Source organism: Columba livia, chromosome 4 (genome assembly GCF_036013475.1).
Source record: "Columba livia isolate bColLiv1 breed racing homer chromosome 4, bColLiv1.pat.W.v2, whole genome shotgun sequence".
In the NCBI taxonomy this organism is placed as follows: Eukaryota; Metazoa; Chordata; class Aves; order Columbiformes; family Columbidae; genus Columba; species Columba livia.
The window spans coordinates 27,879,842-27,899,767 of NC_088605.1; the positions used below are offsets into that span (position 1 = coordinate 27,879,842).

General features: G+C 43.5%; 3 protein-coding genes across 18 annotated transcripts in view; 2 read left to right on the forward strand and 1 right to left on the reverse strand.

Moving 5' to 3' along the window:
* SLC10A4 (solute carrier family 10 member 4) lies at positions 1-2,583 on the forward strand. The gene is made up of 3 exons (XM_065060866.1): positions 1-597; positions 971-1,181; positions 1,828-2,583. The coding sequence occupies exons 1-3, from the start codon at positions 212-214 to the stop codon at positions 2,341-2,343; spliced, it is 1,113 nt and encodes a 370-aa protein (XP_064916938.1). The 5' UTR covers positions 1-211; the 3' UTR covers positions 2,344-2,583.
* A 299-nt stretch (positions 2,584-2,882) lies between these two features.
* Positions 2,883-14,011, forward strand: ZAR1 (zygote arrest 1). 3 transcript variants are annotated; one of them, XM_065060865.1, is made up of 4 exons: positions 2,883-3,821; positions 3,910-4,002; positions 4,077-4,151; positions 13,882-14,011. In XM_065060865.1, exons 1-4 carry the CDS (start codon positions 3,006-3,008, stop codon positions 13,912-13,914), a joined length of 1,017 nt encoding a protein of 338 aa, XP_064916937.1. In that variant the 5' UTR covers positions 2,883-3,005; the 3' UTR covers positions 13,915-14,011. The 3 variants fall into 3 exon arrangements, with proteins under 3 accessions (XP_064916937.1, XP_064916935.1, XP_064916936.1); XM_065060863.1 differs by lacking the exon at positions 13,882-14,011 and adding an exon at positions 4,230-4,521; XM_065060864.1 differs by having other exon boundaries at positions 3,910-4,151.
* FRYL (FRY like transcription coactivator) overlaps positions 8,031-19,926 on the reverse strand; it is a 169,832-nt gene continuing 157,936 nt past the window's right edge. For 10 of the 14 annotated variants that reach the window (XM_065060857.1, XM_065060854.1, XM_065060858.1 and 7 more), the window contains 5 exons: positions 16,989-17,057; positions 12,609-12,626; positions 11,584-11,694; positions 10,025-10,221; positions 8,031-9,659 (listed from right to left, as the gene is read on the reverse strand). In XM_065060857.1, coding sequence (XP_064916929.1) covers positions 9,401-9,659; positions 10,025-10,221; positions 11,584-11,694; positions 12,609-12,626; positions 16,989-17,057 — 654 coding nt within the window. In that variant the 3' untranslated portion in view covers positions 8,031-9,400. The remainder of the gene's footprint in view (positions 9,660-10,024; positions 10,222-11,583; positions 11,695-12,608; positions 12,627-16,988; positions 17,058-19,926) is intronic. The other 4 variants (XM_065060850.1, XM_065060848.1, XM_065060847.1 and 1 more) reach the window with 2 other exon arrangements.

Genomic DNA, 19,926 nt, shown 5'->3' on the forward strand with positions numbered 1-19,926 from the left:
CGGTGCCCGCAGTAGAGAGCCGGAGCGCAGCGACGGACGGCGGCCGCGGCACAGCAGCAGCGCCCAGCCGGGCTGAGCCGGGCCGGGATGCGGGCTCTGCGGACCGCCGGGGCCACGCGGCTCCGCATCCCGCACTGACGGCCCCCACGCCGCTCGCTCCCTCCTCCGGGGCTCGGCGGGGAGCCGGCGGCTCCCGGCGGCCGCGCAACCCATGGCCGGCTCCGAGCAGCCCCCGACGGCGGCGGGGGGCGGCGGCCCCGACGGCGGGTCGCTGGCGGGGGGCGACGAAGCTTTCGGGGACCGCTCCCTCAACCAGGGCTTGAGCGTGCTGGTGGGGCTGGCGCTCTGCGTGACCATGCTGGGGCTGGGATGCGCCGTGGAGCTGGGGCAGCTGGGCCAGCAGCTGCGGCGGCCCGTGGGGCTGCTGCTGGCGCTGCTAGGGCAGTTCGTGGCTATGCCGCTGCTGGCCTTCCTCCTCGCCCTCATCTTCGCCCTGGACGAAGTGGCGGCTGTGGCTGTGCTGCTGTGCGGCTGTTGCCCCGGGGGAAACCTCTCCAACCTCATGTCGGTGCTCGTCGACGGGGACATGAACCTCAGGTAGGCACCTCACTCCCCGTCGCCCTCAGCCCGCCGGGTGCTGCGGCGGCCTCGGGACAGGGGGAGGGGTTGCTGGGCACCTACCGGCGGTGGGACCGGGACGGACGGACGGACACGGCGCGGCTGAAAACCCCCAGCCCTGGTCTCCTGCCTTTCCCGAGGCCGACGGGTCTTACGCGAACCCCGACACATACCTCCTGCCCTCTTCTCTAAAAAGCGTGCCTGCCTGCGCCCTGGCCGGGGTGGGGGGCTCTTGCCGTGAAAAGCGACAGGGCGGCTGTAGAGCCGCCTTCCCGCGGGGACTACGGCTTCCCGGGGCAGCCCCCCGGCCGGCCGGGCGCTGATCCGCTGTCTCTTGGTTCCCCCGCTGCAGCATTATCATGACGGCCTCCTCCACGCTGCTGGCCCTGTTCCTGATGCCCCTCTGCCTCTGGGTCTACAGCCGCCACTGGATCAACACGACCCTGGTGCAGCTGCTGCCCCTGGGAGCAGTGAGCCTGACGCTGGGCAGCACCCTGCTGCCCATCGGCCTGGGGGTGCTCATCCGATACCGGCACCCCCGCGTCGCCGACCTCCTGGTTAAGGTAGGCACGGCACTGGGGACTGGGGGGCGGCTGCTCTGCAGGGCATGCCGGGGATGGCATCGGGGACGGGGTGGGGGGTCCAACGGCAGTAACCTTTCTGGTCCCTCTGAACCAATAGTAGGTTCACACCGGCATATTCCACTACTTAGGTGGAATATAAGGACTTTTGTAGTCTGGAAATAAAGCGGTGAGACAGAGACAGAGAGCGAGGGGAAGTGCAGTGTACCCCCTGCATACAGGAAGGAAGGCAGCATAGCGCTGCACCCTGGAGCACAGGCATTCCCCGGCATCCTGCTCTCTCCCCGCTCCTGCTGTAACCAGGGGTAGCAAACCCAACCCCACAGGGATGGCAACACCTCTTTAAAACATGCAAAAAAAATAGCTTAATTACAAAAGGAAAAGTGAGGCAAAATCCCTGGCTCTCTAGTTTCCCAGCAAGTCACCCCAAAGCAAAATGATGGAGGACGATCTCGACCTCTTCCTTTCCTGCGATATGATCAAACACTACCAAAGTCCTGAGCCAGGAACAAACCCAAAAAGGGCAGTGCAACCACAGTTTGCAATTTAGACTCTTTATCAAGTCTGTACCTGCTATGCTTATCCTTTTAAACTAATAACCCCCCTGTTTATCAATATCTGTTGCCAGATTTCCCTGTGGTCCCTGTTGGTGACTCTGGTGATCCTGTTCATCCTGACTGGGACCATGCTGGGCCCAGATCTGATAGCACATATTCCTGCGTCTGTCTATGCCATTGCAGTGCTGATGCCTCTAGCAGGGTATGCCTTGGGATATGGCTTAGCCACGGTCTTTAAAATGCCCCCGCATTGCAGGAGAACAGTGTCTTTGGAAACAGGATGCCAAAACGTCCAGCTCTGCACCGCCATCCTAAAACTCACCTTCCCCCCAGAGCTCATAGGGGGCATGTACATGTTTCCCTTGCTTTACGCGCTTTTTCAGTCAGCAGAAGCGGGACTCTTTGTGCTGGCTTACAAGATGTATGGGAGAGACAGCTACAAACAAGATACACTTGGTGAAGAGGAAGACACGGATATTTCATACAAGAAACTGAAGGAAGAGGAGGTGGCCGATACTTCATATGGCACAGTGACAACGGAAGAGCACAACTCCATTCAGTTGGAGCCGACGCAGACGGCGCTTTAGGCGAGATAAGGAGGTGACACCCAGGGATGTGTGATGTGTGTTGTGCTTGCAGCCAGGCTGGGGCCATGCTCATTGCTGTGCACGCAGAGCTGCCCAGCCTCCATCGTTTCTCCAGCCACTCCCATTGTACAAGGTGATGTGTGTTTATTAACCGTGACAGTTGTATTTCCTCAAAAATAAATGTGGAAAAAAAAAAAAGGAGAAAGTATCACTCCAACGCAAACAACTACGTCCTTGCACAAGGAGCTTCCTGCGCACCTAAGTGCAGCAGGAATGGGTAGGAGGAAGGAGACGAGTGTTCTGCAAAGGTGAAGCCAATACGGCGCCAGTGTGGACAAATAGGCAAACCATCTTGCACGCGTGTATCTCTGTGCCTACCACCTGCTGTAAAAGCATTGTGCTCGTTGTTCTCACCACAAATACATGGCAAAGCTGAACCAAACCCACGTTTCCCGCTGATTAATCCCGTGGGGAAAAGTAAGGGCCGCGCTGTGCTGGGGGGCTGGGGGAATCCCTGTCCGAGGCCCCACTCCCTCATAGGAAAGGGCCACCAAGGCCTGCGCTCGTCGGGGGCGGAGGAAGCCCGGCCTGGCCGCGCTCCCGCCCCGCCCCGGGGGTATTTAAGGCCGCCCTCCCCGCCCCGATACCCCGGGTGTAGCGCAATGGCAGAGGAGGCAATGGAGAGCTACCTGTACGCCGCCTACCACCCCTACTCCTACCGCTACCCGCCGCCCAAGGGCAAAGGGGCGGCGACGGGCGGCTGGCGGCCGCGGGGCAGCGGCTACTTCTCGGGCTACGGGGAGGCGGCGGCGGCCGCCGAGTACTTCGACAACTACCAGCGGGCGCAGCTGAAGGCCATCCTCTCCCAGGTCAACCCCAACCTGACACCGCGGCTCCGCAAGGCCAACACCAAGGAGGTGGGCGTGCAGGTGAACCCGCGGCAGGACGCCTCGGTGCAGTGCTCCCTCGGGCCCCGCACGCTGCTGCGCCGCCGCCCCGGCACCCCCGCCGGGCCGCGTCCCCGCGAGGCCGAGCAGGAGCAGGGCAGCCTGGCCACCACCAGCACCCGCGCCGTGCGCTTCCCCCGCACCATCGCCGTCTACTCGCCCATGGCGTCCCGCAGACTTACCGCCTTCCTGGAGGAGCCGGGTCCGGAGCCGGAGCGGCGGCCGCAGCAGCAGGAGGAGGAAGCGGCGACGGCAGCGGCCGTCGAGGAGGAGCCGGCTGCGCTGCGAGAGCAGCGGGAGGCAGAGGCGGCAGCCGTGCGGGCGAGCTGGGAGAAGCCGCCCGAGAGTGGCACCGAGCCGCTAGAGCAGCGCCCGGCCGAGCCGCTGGAGCAGCGTCCGGCCGCCACTGCGGAGCCGCCGGCGGCGGGGCCGGAGGAGAACCGGGAGGAGGACGCGGCGGCGCGGGCAGAGCCGGCGGCCGCCCCTCAGAAGCGGGAGCCGGCGGCGGGCAAGACTCGCCTGCGCTTCCAGGTGAGGGGCGGCCGGGCTGGGGGAACGGAGCGGGGCCGGGCTGGCCCGGGAGGCGCCTGCCCCGTCGAGTAACGGTTGTCCCCGGCAGTTCCTGGAACAGAAGTACGGCTACTACCACTGCAAGGACTGCAACATCCGCTGGGAGAGCGCGTACGTCTGGTGCGTCCAGGGCACCAACAAGGTATGGCAGGCTTGGCTCATACCGGCCCGGCGCCGCCCCGCCGCCGCCCTCGCTGACCCCGGCCTCCCCCGCAGGTCTATTTTCGGCAGTTCTGCCGGACCTGCCAGAAGTCCTACAACCCGTACCGCGTGGAGGACATCACCTGCCAGGTAAGAGGCCCCTGTTCTGTCCCGTCCCGCCCCGGGCTGCCTCGGCCCGCGCCCGCCGACCGCCGCCTTCTCCCCCAGAGCTGCAAGCAGACCAGGTGCACCTGCCCCGTGAAGATGCGCCACGTGGATCCCAAGAGGCCCCACCGCCAGGACCTCTGCGGGAGGTGCAAAGGGAAGCGCCTCTCCTGCGATAGCACGTTTAGTTTCAAATACATCATCTGAGTGGGATGGGTTGTTTTTTTTTTTTTGTTTTGTTTAGGGCTCTTCTAGAAAACTGCAAGTAGAGCAGATTTTTTTGGTTGTTATTGTTTGAAGGTACTTAGTGAGGTGTAGGTAGGAAAGCATGCAAATAAAAGTATTACGAAGCACACTCAAATGATGAGGTGGGTTTCTGCTCAGAGAAGGGTGCATGTTGCAACTTCTGTAACTTGCATGGGGAAGAGCCTACAAATGTTTTGTAAATCAGTTACAGTCTTGGCAGCAACTGAGTCAGGATCTTTAAGAATCTCAGGTGGGAAAGGTTGCCTGTTACTGCTCCTGCCCTTGAACCAATCATACATTTAAGCTCAACATCAAATTGGCATCTGCAGTAGGTAGTAGAGAATAATTCATGAACAAAACACCCAATAATATTAACTTACTGTGCATATTATTCCATTTAGAAAGTCTTCTGCACCTGTTTTTCATCACTAGAAAACAACTGAGAAGTGCTACATAAACACTAGGTCACTTCTACTGGCACAGCTGGTCTGCGTTTAGCTAAGCTGGTGTTCTTGCCTTGTAGACTAAAGTCAAAGAATGCTTGTGGTTTGTGCATCTTGGGGACAGTTCTCACAAGCTGCTGTGATTGTCTCTTGGTAAATGAGTTGCCATCTTTGCCTCCCCAAGGTTATAAAGAGAAGTGATACTGTAAAGGCTCAAGGTGTGATACTGCATCTACCTGCCATCCTCTTGTACCTGCAGGTGATGGATAAGGAGCTGTGTGCTTAGTGGCTTACACTTGATGAGTTTGATCTTGTTATGGCTTAGCTTTCTGTCAGTGGGGAAGGATTGAACTCCTGCACCTTTCTGAGACTCAGTTTGCAACTAGAAATTGTACTTCTGGTGTTGGGTGGCAATGGCAGAACCAGCATGGATACTTCCAGATGACATTCCCACAGGCCTGTTGGCACTGTCAGTGGTAATGGACTCTGTAGGGCCACCTCACTTTGGGAATACAGCATCACTGTTTGAGCAGTCACAAGATCATGAATCCTACACCTCCCACTAGTGTACCCTGTAGCCAAGGAGTTGGGTAAACTTATGAGGAAAATCTACATTTCTGAGAAAGCTAATAAAGCTGTTAATTTTGAAGCTGAACATAATAATGCACAAAGTCTTTTGCAGAATTCTTGAGGTAGCTTCTACTAGGAAAGACTGATTTATCTTGGCTATAACAAACTTACTATGCTTGTACCCAGCTTGAGACCACTCTATTAAAGACTAAATGGAGAACCAGTCTAAGCTGATACTGTGTAATGGCTTCAGTGCCGGGTGGAATTACATCTCTAAATAGAAGACAACGTATGCCAGGGTAGGTAAACGTTGTCTTTTGTACCAACTAATGTCTGTTTAGAGGGGCAGTGAGTGTTAATTCAGTAGGTGTAACCCATCTTGCCATAGATTCCTGCTTTATTTTAAGATGCCCCTTGAACTTGCTGCAGTAACTAAGGCTTAATGCCTCAGCACCCATTTATTGCCAAGTAATTTTATTTATTCTTGCTGCATTTTTTCTTGCGGCAGCATGAGGCACTCTGGGAACAAGTAGACCTACCGCCCCCAGAATGTGGTACTGGTTTATTTTGTGCTTCTCCCTGAAGCATTTTCCCCGGTATCACAGTAAAAGGAAATATTCCTTGCTTTACCAGCTCACTCAAAGACTTTCACATTAGTTCCATCCTTGCCATGTTCAACTTGGAAAGTACAGCTGCAGCTGGGCAGTTATGTTGCAGATGCATGTGCCTTGCACTCACCTGTAGTTACAGTAATGAACAGGGGCAGGTGTCCAGCTTGAGGAGGAACACAGCTGTGGCTCTCCCCGCAGTCCTAGTCTGCCTCAGCTTGCAGGTGCAACTGTGATCTGGGATGTCTTCATCTCCCTCTAAGGATGTTTTTCAATATACTTTCCTGTTTGCCTTCCCCATGCTAAGGTCTGTAGTCTGTTCCCAATTGATGCAGTGTGGTAGACTGTGATGAGTCTGTGCACCTTGATAACAAGATTGAGAAGTTAAGCTCTGTGTCATATGGCAACTTGCAGCAATATCAGCAGCTGAATGCTTCCTACTTAAACAGATGTCCTTGCAAGCATTGCATTGAGGATTACTTGCTGTGAATAGGGTGACTTACGCAATTATCAATAATAGCTCAAAATGAAATCTGGTACAACTTAAAGACTTGTCATCCCTACCAACTACAGTCAAAGTGGCAATTGCTTCTGTTAGATAAGATGTAGAACAGGCCCAGTGGATCTGAACTGTATGGCATGCTTCTGCAGCAACTGCTAATAAGCAGCTAATGAAGGCTCCAAGTGGCAGGTAACAGCAAAGAGTCACCCCTGCTTTTGTTAACTGCTGCAAGGTTTGGAGGAGTGGAATGCAGTGGGCAGCAATATTAAAAAGGCTTTTCTTTATCCTGTAGCATTCCTCAGTTCTACAGTAGCTGTATGTCACTCCTCTTACATAAATATATTCAATGCTTTTGCTGCTTGATGCCAAAGTACCATTCTTTATCCTTTTCCACTTTACTGCTCTGTCATGTCCTTGACAGCATCCGCTGTGTGTCACGGGCACAGGTTCCTGGACTCAGCAGAAAGAAGGAAAGCTGCTCATGACCTATGTGATGATGCAAAGCAGAAAGGAAGCAGCCTTTGTGCTGTCAGTTCTTCAAAGGTATCTTGAACTTGCCCTGCACAGCTTCTTTTGCATGTGTTAGCTCAATCAGTGCTATATTTGCTGCATCTTACAGAAGCTGTCTGATGTTTCATTTGTTTCTAGACAGCTTCACCAGAGCTTCAGGTTTGGCACAGAACTGGCATCAAGTAACAGCTTATGCAACAGTTGAGAATGAGTAATTTCGGAAAAGCTTCACAAAATTAAAGCAATATCAAAGACAGTCAGCATGATTCTGCTCCACAGGGCAGGTTCACTAGCCATTGTAAATGGAGGAAGATGTTACAAGGAAGGAATTAATGTATATTCAGATTTGAGTTGCATGCAAAATCCTTTAACAGCTTCAGAAGATGCTGAGGAAAATGCTGTTGTGCTGACGCGACAGCAAAGGAAAAAAAATATTTCAGGGCACCCAGGCCTCTGTTGTCAATGTTTAGTCTGTTTAGCTGAAGTATTTAAACTCTAGCTTGTAAAAATACACAAAATGACAGATACAATGTCTTTTATTTTTACAAAAAAAGCTGGTAAAAGATGATGTAAATAAAAGTGTAATGCACCACTAAATAAAACTACTAGCCCCAGTAAATACTTATTAAATAATTAAGAACACCATCTACAGTACCACAAAACCATCAAAATAATTCAATTTTATCAGGGACAGGGAAAACAATACAGTGATTATGGATGTGCCTTGACCAGTTACAGAGCTTGTTAGGATAACATAACTACTGTCAGCAGTCCAACAGCGTGCACAGTGCCTTCAATTAATGCGTTTTCAGCATAATTACATTTCTAGTGGGGTCCAATTCCCCAAAAAAGGCAGAGCTAAGAATTTCAATTCTACATTCTAAACTCTAGAATTAGAGCCCATTAAAAAAAAATCACAGTGGGTAAGAGATGTATATAAAAATACTGGGTGTTCCTTTCAAATCACAGGAATCATGGGACTACATTCTTTTTTTTTTCCTGTTTTTCTTTTCCTTTTTTTTTTATTTTTTTTTTTTTTTTTTACAAAATGCTATTGGTTTCAACAGAATCCAGTTTGTTTTATGCTACAGACTTTGACACTGACCTAAGAGTATATTGCCTGTTTGCATGTTTTGGTAGTCAGTCTTCTTTTTCTATATAGTCCCAATTCCTTAGGCTTAAGTTGAGTCATGAAGATGCATGTATGTGCATTCAAACTCTTTGAACCCTGCAGAGTACTTGGACTGCAAGTAATGTATGTGACTACCGACAGGGAGAATGCCCCCTTCCCCTCATACCTTTATACACCTACTGTCTTAACAGTGCATTGCACGAATTTACAAGAAAAATACTGGTTTTGCACTATACAGTTTCTAGAATATATACAGAAGAAAATAAGTTAACTTCTAATGAGAATTGCTGATGGGCAGCATATATCTTTACTATACATTTTAAAGTCTCTGCAGGCAGCTACTTTTTGGTTAGTTGTTATCAATATTTGTAACATAAGCACTGATCAGAGAACTGAGCAGCATTCCAATAAAGTTAACAGATATATTATTTCTTTTAGAAACACTGGGAAATCCCAGTTTAAAATATTATTAAATGTGCTAACATTTACACACTATGAGGATTAGATCTAATAAAATAAAATTTCTTCAAAAATAATCTTGCAGCTCTTTTAAGCATGCTCTCAGACCTTATTTAACAATCACCCATACCTTCAAAAAACAACTGTCACATAGCCATACATTCTAACTCACACACATCATCTCCTTGTTACAGACAACAGAAACAAATAAGACATTGAGAAGTCAATGGTTTTTGCAGTCGAAGTCATTCTACTCATGTTTGACCACACATTCTTCATGACATTGCAAAGTGTCTCATTAGGTATTAGCTGATGATTATATCTACTGCTGCTGGAAAGCCAGGAAGCCTGCAGGTCTTCAGCCAAAATAAACCAGCCTTGATTTTAGCCTCATCCCACCTGCGATATTGGTTCAACCTTTAGAGGCTGTTACTGCAAACACCATTTATAGTTCTGTTACAACAGAAAATAATGCATATGTATGGTTACATTTAAGCCCTTTTCCTGTCATGTAGTTTTTATACATACATTTAATAAAAAAATACTACTGCCACACAGCTACTGTGTAGAAAGAGCAGTCAAGTAAGATGTTCATTTCAATTATCAGATTTTAACTCTTGATAAAACGATTTCTTGCTGTAATGAAACTGCGTTGGCTGTCAGGATTGCTGGAGGCTTTTTTTTTCCTATTTTTTCTTTACGAAAGGTGCTCAATAATAGTCTGAAGTGTTTTCATCATCAGTTCTTTTCTAAATGACAGCTGTTCAGAATCCAGTGCTCACAAGATTTATTCCTGGTTTGATTTTCCCTAGAAGCTGGTAGGATTGCACCATGCGGAGAGACTCTCGAATTTCTAGATTGAGTTCCATCAGCTTTGAGCTGGCCTCAGACATATCTTGGTTGGAGCCTACTACTGCGAAGCTACCAGTTTGACCAAGCGTCTGGTGACGGAAATATATATGCAGCAATGTTTGAACTGGGTCATCTTCAGAACTGCCAAAGATGTCATGGGGCCAAATAGATCTGTAAACACACAATTTGGATTTAAACATTAAAAAAAAAAAAAAAAAGTTAAAATATTCTCAATATTCTTTAAATAGACATTTGAACAGATGACATAGGAAAACCCTTTCTTCCATATGGTCCTGATACTTAACAGTTTTATTTTCTCAAAGATAAATTCTAAAGAACAAGTACTACTAGAATTGCTTTTTTAAAATTGCAAAATGCATATGAACAAGAAGTAGTGAAGCAACCGTGCTTGTCCTTCTCAGTAAGGACATCTAGCAGGAGCTGAAAAAGAACTGGAATAGTGCCTATAGCTATCTTTAAATTAAAAAGGCCAATTAACAAACTCAGGTCTGAAAAAATAATCCTTAAGCACTTACCTGAAAGCCTTGACCTGTGCTACAGCTGATACAAACTCTCTGTTTCTCAGGGTTTCAAGGAGAGAGTGAACAGCTGTTTCTGTGCTGGCCTGGGAAGCCTCTGCAATTTCAATTTCTTCAATACCACTGTCAGATGCAGCCTCAGCCTCTTTCAGACAGCTCTCCAAAAGAGCAAGTTCATCAGACATGTTTATGACCTAAAACAAATAGAAGAGTGAGCTTCTCTAGTTTAAATATAGTTTCAGCCAAATTAACTTTCAGCAGATCAGACTTCTTTTCCTTCTGCTTGCCATCATAAAGGAAAAGTACACCCAAGTGTTTGCTGCAGTTGCTTAAGTATACAGGTAATATAATGGCTCAAGCATGTTTGTCAGGTATTTCCGCTGATGAAATTTTAATCTCAGTTATTTTAAATTTTGTTTCAAAAAATACGTTTATTTCCTCCCCACATCACTTAGTAACAATTAAGCCAACGTGAAGAGTTAGACACTTTGGGAAAGCAGAGCAGCAATTGTATTATGACAACTTAAGTATGAAGAAAAAGTCTGGAAAACTAGTAACGCAGCAGAATAATTGTAGTGCAGCCGGCATATATAGTGCTGTCTTTGCCTTAAGCATCAATATATGAGTAAAAGACAAGGCCATTACTCAGAATATGATTCTACATCTGACTAACTTAGGCGGGAAGTCGGACAGGTGTGATGCCGACCTTCCACAACATTCTCCATATGGAAATGAACTCACTTATTTGCAGCCTCAACAAAAATCTGGAGATATAAACAAAGAACATGCATAATTTTTACCTAAGCTACTCAAAACCCACAGACTTCCATTCCTCTTCTTCATTTTTCTCCCTCTTCCATCAAGCAAGGCCAGGCCTGTTTGTTTTTTTTCTTCCTACCTTTATTTATCACATTACAGACCCAGGGGAGAACTTTCAGAAGGCATTATTAATAGCGTAATGCATTCAGCTTAACTTGATTAACATCACATATGTACCACAAGTGCGCAGCTGAAAGACATTTTACTTCTATAGTTAGTACAACTAAAAATCAGGTGTAAGATGTCTAGAATGCATTACTGACTGTGCTCAGGATGGAGACTAAGGTTGCAGAGTAATTGAGTGGTGGCTGAAGTGACACAGTTATATAAATCAGCTGATAGCAAGTGACAGTGTTTGCAGTAGGAATCACTGGGGTGATGGAAAGGGGCTTCATCACAGAACTTGTAGATTGGAGTTGATGTGCCTTGATTGTAGCTTGATTAGAATATACCAGGAGTGCTGTGAAATGTTTTAAATCCTCATCACTGGACTCCCTGTGTTCCTGTCTATTTAAAAGCTTTCAAGCTGTACAAAAATCAGCACAGATAATTGAACATCTCAGGAAATTCTTGTGAGCTCTACTTAAATCTTTTATTAATTGGCTATAAAACAGCTGGTACCCTCCTTCAGTTTCTAAAAAGATGTCCCACTGATGAACACGTTATCAAAATGTACTTTAAATGGTTTGGCTTTAAAATGTCAACAATTAGTAGGTAAATGGCATGGTTTTCATTACCTCTGCTTCTTTGTTGATTGTTTTCACTTGGCTGATAAGTTTGCAATAGGCTTGGAACAGAAGCAGCAACTGGAAATGGAGCTTGTATAGCCTCCGACACAACTCCAGCTCCTACAAATGTAAACATCATTATTATATTCAGGAAGTGCAAAACATCTGCTATCCAATACAAGAGAAAATCAGTGACAACTTCTTCAGTATAGAATGCACAAAAATAATGGTAGTTATTTGGTTACTGAAGAAAACGCCAAAAAGATTTAGAAGCTAACTTAGCAGGAAGCTACTGAAAAGCAGACGAAAGCTTCATTCAGTTCTAGAGTAACGGGTAGTCTCTCTCACACAGGTTTAAACTTTACTTTTCACAAGAAGTTACATTTCCAGAAAGGGGAGGGGGAATGTAAAGTTTTTCAAAAGGCCTTTGAAATGTCACGTTCCAAGACAGTTTCATAGATCACTTTACTTTTATTGTTGCTATTTTACTGTTTTAAATTCAAGATCTAACATGCAAAAGAAGCAGTTGTGGTCTGTAAGTACAGGTATCTTTCTTAACCATTAATATAAATATGTGAGCACAGCATATAACCTGGCCCTTAGCTTACAATTGCCTGATGGAATAAAAGGAGAATAATTCCATTCTCAGAGGCAAGAATCGGGTAGCTCTGATTCTATGATATAAAACACCACAATATATTCTTAAGGTAATTAAACAACAGCATTAACTTATGCACTGTCTTGATTCAATTTTTATGTGTCTAAAATGCTACTAAAAGCGCAGACAGTGTTAATACTGCTGCACGTACAGACATAAAAGCTAATGGAATAATCTATAATGTTCTACTAACTATAGGATCCTATTATCTAAAAAGGACCAACAGTTCAATGGGTTAGATGATGCAAAATTGAAGCACACAGCATTTTTGTAATAGTCTATGACAAGACATCGCTATGTCACAAATGGATGAGACAGAGACCAGTTTGGTGACTGGCATGGTTAAGTATTTGATAAATCAAGAACCATCACTTACTGCTAGAATTTCCATTTGCTAAGCAAGAAGATGAGCGGGTCACAAAATAGAAAGAAAGAAAAAAAGAGCAAGAATTAGTATAGGAAATAATTTTAATTTGGGTAAAAGATGTCCCAGGTAAAATGGAGGAAGAAATACAAGTAACATGCTCCAAATATACCATGAATGAAAAAAGTTAACAGACTGAATCTGAAGTGAAATTACTTGATGCTATAACTAACAACAGACAGCACTGGCTTTGTTGTCCCACAGCATGAGTAACATACTTCACTTACAACCCTGTCTGATCTTTATAGTCTTAGAGGTATGCAAATTTAGGGAAATCAAAACCAAGAACACTTAGGCCTGAACATCTGTATAGTGTTCTTACTTGTTCTGTACCACTATAGTTTAAGTTAAAATATTGCCTTTTAAAATTTGAGATGGAATGTTAATTTGGATTCTGAATCAGTTTAGAAAATTCTTGGTTTTGCTAGATTCAATTCTCAATAGCTCACTGTGAGATTTCTGTAATTTAATTGCACTTGGTTTTTACAAGCTACTTCAGAAAAACGTTTGGGAAAGAAGGACAGGGAGAGAAATCATCAGAAAATATATGTGTCAGACTAGGGACAGGAACTTGGTGCTTTGTATAGTGCTAAGCCTATTGGTGGCAGTTAAGCAAGTACAGGGGGCATAGTAAGCAAACGAAGATGCAACCAATGTCTGATTCCAACAGGCAGAAGCAGCTGAACTTTACTAAGCACACAGTTATACACTATGTGTATAATAAATTACACACTATGTTTTTAACAGACTATGAGCATTGCATGTATTTGTTCTGTACTCTGTGCTATCACATACACAGCACAATTATTATATAAGCAAAAACTTCCAATGCAAAGAACAGAGATAAGACCTTGAACTCCTGAAGTTGACCAGAATTCTATGACTTGCTTTCATGAAGCACAGAGAATCAGACTGAGGAGTGGTGTCCTGGTTTTGTTAAAAACCAAATTTCTCTTTTAGTGAATTTGCCTGTCAGCTAAAGCTTCATATTAGCTGCATTTTCCTGAAGAACCAGATACATGTTTTGGTAAACCTAGCAATGGAATGTGAAGTTATTGATAAGCATGGATGGACATCTCGCGAAAGGGACAAGAAACAGGTGACCAAGAAACTGACCAACTGTGTGTAACATCCCATTCATGTGAATACTTAATATAAAAGTGGGAGATCACGAGGATCTCATCCCTTTTTCCCTTTTTTCCCTTTTCCTTATGGCCGACATCAGGAGAGGACCTTGCTAGTCATCCCTGCGAACTGAGGCCTAGTGACAGAGTGAATCCAGCTCTGGTTGGCTGCAGAGTTCAATCCAGGACTTTGGTTGCCGGCTCTGCAGTTGCTGAGACTTTCAAGATTGGTTTTGTATATTTTGTATTATTTTCTCTATTCTTATTAGTAGAGTTAGTAAAACATTTTTAATTTTTCCAACTCTCTTCTCCTTCTTTTCCTCCCAATCGCCTGTCCTTAGTGGGAAGGGGGGAGAGGGAGGGGCAAAAGGGGGAAGCGGAGGAGGAGAGGAGGTTAACAATACATCTGCCAGGGTTTTATTGTCACCCCGCAATCTAAACCCTCGACAAGTGGCAGGGTTGATTATTTAATATTTTTAGTCATTAAGTTCCAGTGTTGTTTAAGCCAAGTCTCATCATTACTGTAAGCCAGGGGTGTCAAACTCATTTTCACCAGGGGCCGCACTGGCCTCGCCGTTGCCTTCAAAGGGCCAAATGTAATTTTAGGACTGTATAAATGTAACTGCTCCTAAATTTATATAGTTCTAAAATTACATTCGGCCCTTAGAAGGCAACTGTGAGGCCAATGCGGCCCCCAGGGAAAGTGCGTTTGACACTCCTGCTGTAAGCCTAAAATAATCCTTCTCTCCCCAGATTCATACTTTGATAGCTATTCTAAAAAGTGAGGCTTTCCTTTAAAAATGGCTTTCTGCCTCTTCAATGTCTTTCACATACTTGCTCACTAGACAAATAATCTGTTTTTTCTACCTGTCAGTCCTTTACAAACAGTCTAGCCAAAGTCCAGATGCATTTCAGGCTTGCGTGTAAGTACTAATAGCAAAAATTCAGAAATTAGATTTACTTGCAAGTCTGCTGGCAATGCACAAGTCAGAACAGAATTAATTTCACTATTCCTTAGCTGTATTGACCACAATCCTAAAAATTAGTAAGAAAATCTTATTTGCGTTAGTGAATGAAAAATATGTGATGAATGAAGCAGCTCTGTTTTCCTAAGCAAGACAACATATACTTTTAGCATTAACTGGTTGACTTAGCAGCCACACACTCCATTTACAAGGACTTTTGAAACAATGATCTTACACTTGGTAACATCTCAATCTCCTTCAAGTCACTACAAACTTCTGTGAATAAATTTAGAACTTCTGTAAATTGTGTATATTTATGAAGCAAGATAACAGGACTCTGCTTTCTCAATAGATACTATACATTAAAATGATTTTAACTGAACCTACAAGTGCAAGGAGCACATAAAGACAAAATTGCCAGCGTGCCTTGCAGGTTACGATGGAAAACTAATATCAAAATAGGTCTCCACAAATAATCAATGGGAATAGCCGTGTAACTTCTTTTCAGAGGCTATAGAATCATAGAATGGTTTGTGTTGGAAGGGACCTTAAAGATCATCCAGTTCCAACCCCCCTGCCATGGGCAGGAACACCTTCCACTAGACCAGGCTGCTCAAAGCCCCGTCCATCCTGGCCCTGAGCACTTCCAGGGATGGGGCATCCACATGTTCTCTGGGCAACCTGTTCCAGTGCCTCACCACCCTCATGGTGAAGAGTTTCTTCCTTACAGCTAACCCCGATCTACCCTCTTTCAGTTTCAAGCCATTACCCTTGTCCTGTCACTACATCTTGTAACCACGCGGAAACCAGGAAGAACAGACAGAACTGCCTCACTGGGAATCCTGCATTCTCTCCATGCATGCTGCCTGCCCTCCCTTTCTTAGTTTCCATGGCTATGGAGAGGGAACATGAACATTCACCTTCATGGTAAGAACCGTTATGTTCTAACAGTTAAATGTTAGAACTGTTTCTTGGCGTATGTAACAACGTTCAAAAGACAGACTGCCGTACATGCGTCTTCTTTATTAATATATAGAACATTTACTGTATTGTAAATGTTGTTACATATTTCTAAACACATACCAGCCAGTACACAAAGATGTAAACCAAGAGTAAAATATACAAACATAGGCAAAGCAAAAATCCTTGCAAATGGCAGCAAATTATTTTGCTGTATTACCTCTGCTTATTTACATGAAATATCTTTTTTAAATGTGCAACTTCAATGCAATATAAAAACCAAAAGTATATTACCACACTGTTCACTACTTTAAAAATTCAGGTGCATTTTGTGATTGAATTTAAAAATACATACATACATATATATATGACATCAAATGAAAACTGTATAAAAGAAGAAATAGTCCGTGGACAGAGCAGCAATTTCTGTTGCTGAACACATTTTCAGCAGCAGAAACATGACCAAGTGCATCAATGAACAGAGTTCGATTGAATAAAAGGAATGAAATTCCTCCTTTTTCAGTGTGATTTGGGTATCTGCACTTCTACTTTCTTACATCTTTCACTATTCCTGTTACAGGAATCTAGATGGCAGATTCCTTGCACATACTAATAATAGTTTTTAGATTTTATTTTGTCTTCTTTTTTTTTCTTTCTTTTGTCCACAGTGTCAATATTATGCAGCTATTGTTTTAAAAAATGTCTTTGTCTTTCACTTCCTGTAGCAATTAGTATGGAAGACTGCCATGCAAATACATATAAAATATTGAACTAATATTAATCAATTACTTCACCTATTTTTGTTATATGATATTTTGACAAAAGTGTTTCATGAGATTTTTGCCATACTGCTACTTTACCCCCTGTTCACCCAAATAATGGCTCAAGAAAGGTCATATGTATTTACATAGTACTAGTTATATTAAATTCAGAAGAGGTTTTTGGCTAGACAGTTTATCTGAGCATATAAGCGATATTATAATCTTTTTTTGTTCTAGAAACAGCTGCAGAAAAGCAGACTTGCTGGTACACAGATCGTATCTACTCTGCTTATCTACTCAGTGTTATTAAGTCTAGAACCCAAGATGGGTTGCCAACTTTTATTAAAAAGAGCCCTTTTTATTAGACCACTACTTCGTAAGAATCTGTGTTTCCAAAAGATATTAGGATAACTGAAATGAAAAGCTTTACATACATTTTTAATCTCTCTGCAAATATTGGAATTTTCGTGCAATAAAGGTTTTAAAATCTGATACCCAGACTCACAAATGACATACACCTACCTGGGCATCTGTGTTAGTGCCATGAATACCATCATCAGTACCAAATGTTCTTTTGCAGTCTTCTAGCCACTGCAAAATAAATATAAACAAGATTAAACATCTTCTGAAACAAAGCAAACTGACGACTGTGCTAAAACTGTGTAACACAGTTCATCAAGTCTTGCTCCTTCTCAGATTACGTAAGAAATTGTGTTGGAAATCAACTGTTCACCAATGTTGTTCCCACTAATAATTTCTACTCTGGTGTATCACTTAGTTTTTACTGCATCCTTCAGTTGTACATTTCCTGTAGCCCCAGATGGGGATAGTACATCTTAGCATAAATACTAATCTGTGATTGAATTTGGGTACTGTTAGAGTGAGACATGGTAGGGGGTGGAGACAGAAAAATCACTTTCATTAAATGAGATATTTTCTCTTTACTTGCTGTGCAAGGTTTACACCAACATGATTTCTCAGCATTTAAAATATAGCACTAATTCAAACTAGATAGTAAGAGTAAGCCTGCTGTATTTCTTGGGACTGCTTTAGAAGCAGAAGGAAATAGAACTCTCCTGTGTACATATGCAAGTTCAAGTTTACTGGATGGATAGAGAAAAGGAAATTCTTCAATGGGAGCTCATATAAGCCATGGAGATTAATTATTCTCACATCACACAATGCAAACATTCAGATTCCACTGTTTCATGAATACAGGGCTGTAATTAACCCCAGTTCCTATAGCAGACAAGAAGTTTATTAATTTCAATGGATAATCTCTTTTTCTATAGTAGCCTTAACCAACCATGCAAATGTAAAAGTATTAATATAAAGCATTTGCAGAATCAAATATGCTCTTATTGGACAATATGACCCAATCACCTCATTGACACAGTGCCCAGCATATTTTTTTGTGCAGTGAAAACAACTGCAAGCATGAGGTAATTCAGGTATTGAAATGGGAATGCGTCATGTTGAGATAAAGTGCAGATTATCTTCTGAAATGAAGAACAGGCTCTATATGTCCAAGGAAGAATAATTTAGCATACTGTGTGTGTGCTTGGTATCTTGAATCTCACAGGAAATCTTAGTGACCTTTTTCTAACCTTTGTCTGATGCAAGAAAAAGAAAAATGTGATTTCCCATCTGCTCAATTTAATAAAGGTTACTTAGTGAATTAACTAGGCCTGTGTGCTTATCAAGAGGAGAAATGGAATTCTCTGAACACTGGGGTGTCAGTTTCAATTAGTGACATGGATACCAATGTACACAGCAAATCTCATTTTTCTTTTATCTGGCAGCATTCATTGCTAACAATGGAGTAGGTTTCCACTGGAACAAACAGCATCAGCAACTGGGAAGCCAGTGTTTATTTTCACACGCTGCCCTTTTAAGATATTTTAAAAATCTTAAAACCAGTCTGAATAAAGGGCATGCCTAGAATGTTATGATGTACACGTAACCTTATATTTTCTGTTACACTTATCGATTCAGTATCATTGCTCCTAATGCTAACATGATGTCAAAGCAGTTTCCTTGCAAGGAAACAGAGCAATAGCTCCAAAAAGGTGACAAAATTGATCTTCTAAAAACTCTGCACAGAACATATGTTCAGCATGCTAGAAAGACCTGAATTTTCTCTTTGGGAAGAGCAGTAGATTGTATGACAACATAATATTCTTAATATGTTTGCTTTACATCAGCTTATGTTTTCCCCATACATCTCCTACAAAAGAGAGAGTGAAGAGTTTTACCTGAAAACGTAATATAGGAAAGTTTGTGGTTGGTCATGGTCATAGAACTGGTTGGTTTGCCAGATTAATCCCAAACCAGACATCCCAGACCACCTGCTATAGGTACCTTTCTTATCTCAGTGCATAGATAAAGAGTCTCAAGCAACTGCAGCCCAAGCCTCTTACTTTTAAATTTCATTGATGTGAATGCCAGTACAACTCATAGCACTGAGAGTGACAAACATCATCTATTAGGGTAAACCTTGAACAGCAGTTTTTCATTAACAAAGTTAATGTACAGAATTTTCCAGTGGTTGATTCTAGAGGATACCAGATTAACATGCAAATTTTATTTATTTAAATATCTGTTAATTTATATTTACTTTATTATACAATAGTCCAACCAGCTTAGTTTGACCATTTTTCTGCATGAAAAAAAAGTGAAGGTCTGCAACAAGCTCACTATGTGTTTTGCCTAAGTACTTTCAGACTGAATAGGATACATAGTACAATTGCCTGCAATAACAGAAATTCAAATTTGACCTGAGGAAGTCTCTTTCTATCATTCCCTGTACTCTGTTTAATAGCACAGAGGAAGAAAACCAGTAAGCCGTATTTGAGACATAGCTCTGGGAGATTTTTAGTCTACAGATACTATGTAATACACACCCCCAAAATACGAGGACCAACAGCTGAAGAAATGCTTTTAAAAAAGTTTTTACATAATAAATTATCTGAGATAATTGGTCACTACTTCTAAATTAACATGCTAAATAAATACTTAAATAATACACCTAATTAGCTATATGACATGCTATCAAGAGTCAGAAACGGTTTGTCAAAGCTATACATTCTTTTACTCCTCAGTACTGCTTTTATTTATAAATAATTTAATAAAAATAAAACCCTGGCAAAATGTTCTCCGTTATTTCAGAACAATTACTTTCATCCTGTGAAGCTTTTTCCTGCTCCAGTCACTCACAAAATCCTGTGGAGAAGACAGGCTGACCACAGAAACATGTTACTGGACACCCTTTTGACAGCTGCACTACAGAAAAACAACTCTCACTATGATATAATGACAGAAGCCATCAAATTGATATCCACAGTCCTTTATCAAGTAAAATAAAAAGCAAACAAGCTCTTAACATCCAGCATGGATTTATGTTGATATGATATGTGGCAGTACAAAATTAGCTAAAAAATACATTAGTTAATTTACTGCC

What these genes read in the sequence shown, in the direction of transcription:
- SLC10A4 (XM_065060866.1), top strand. Translation starts at nt 212, where the DNA reads ATGGCCGGCTCCGAGCAGCCCCCGACGGCGGCGGGGGGCGGCGGCCCC. An exon ending in GACGGGGACATGAACCTCAG is followed by an intron (nt 598 to 970) that starts GTAGGCACCTCA and finishes CCCCCGCTGCAG; the next exon opens with CATTATCATGACGGCCTCCT. An exon ending in TCGCCGACCTCCTGGTTAAG is followed by an intron (nt 1,182 to 1,827) that starts GTAGGCACGGCA and finishes ATCTGTTGCCAG; the next exon opens with ATTTCCCTGTGGTCCCTGTT.
- ZAR1 (XM_065060863.1), top strand. Translation starts at nt 3,006, where the DNA reads ATGGCAGAGGAGGCAATGGAGAGCTACCTGTACGCCGCCTACCACCCC. An exon ending in AGACTCGCCTGCGCTTCCAG is followed by an intron (nt 3,822 to 3,909) that starts GTGAGGGGCGGC and finishes TGTCCCCGGCAG; the next exon opens with TTCCTGGAACAGAAGTACGG. An exon ending in GCGTCCAGGGCACCAACAAG is followed by an intron (nt 4,003 to 4,076) that starts GTATGGCAGGCT and finishes CCTCCCCCGCAG; the next exon opens with GTCTATTTTCGGCAGTTCTG.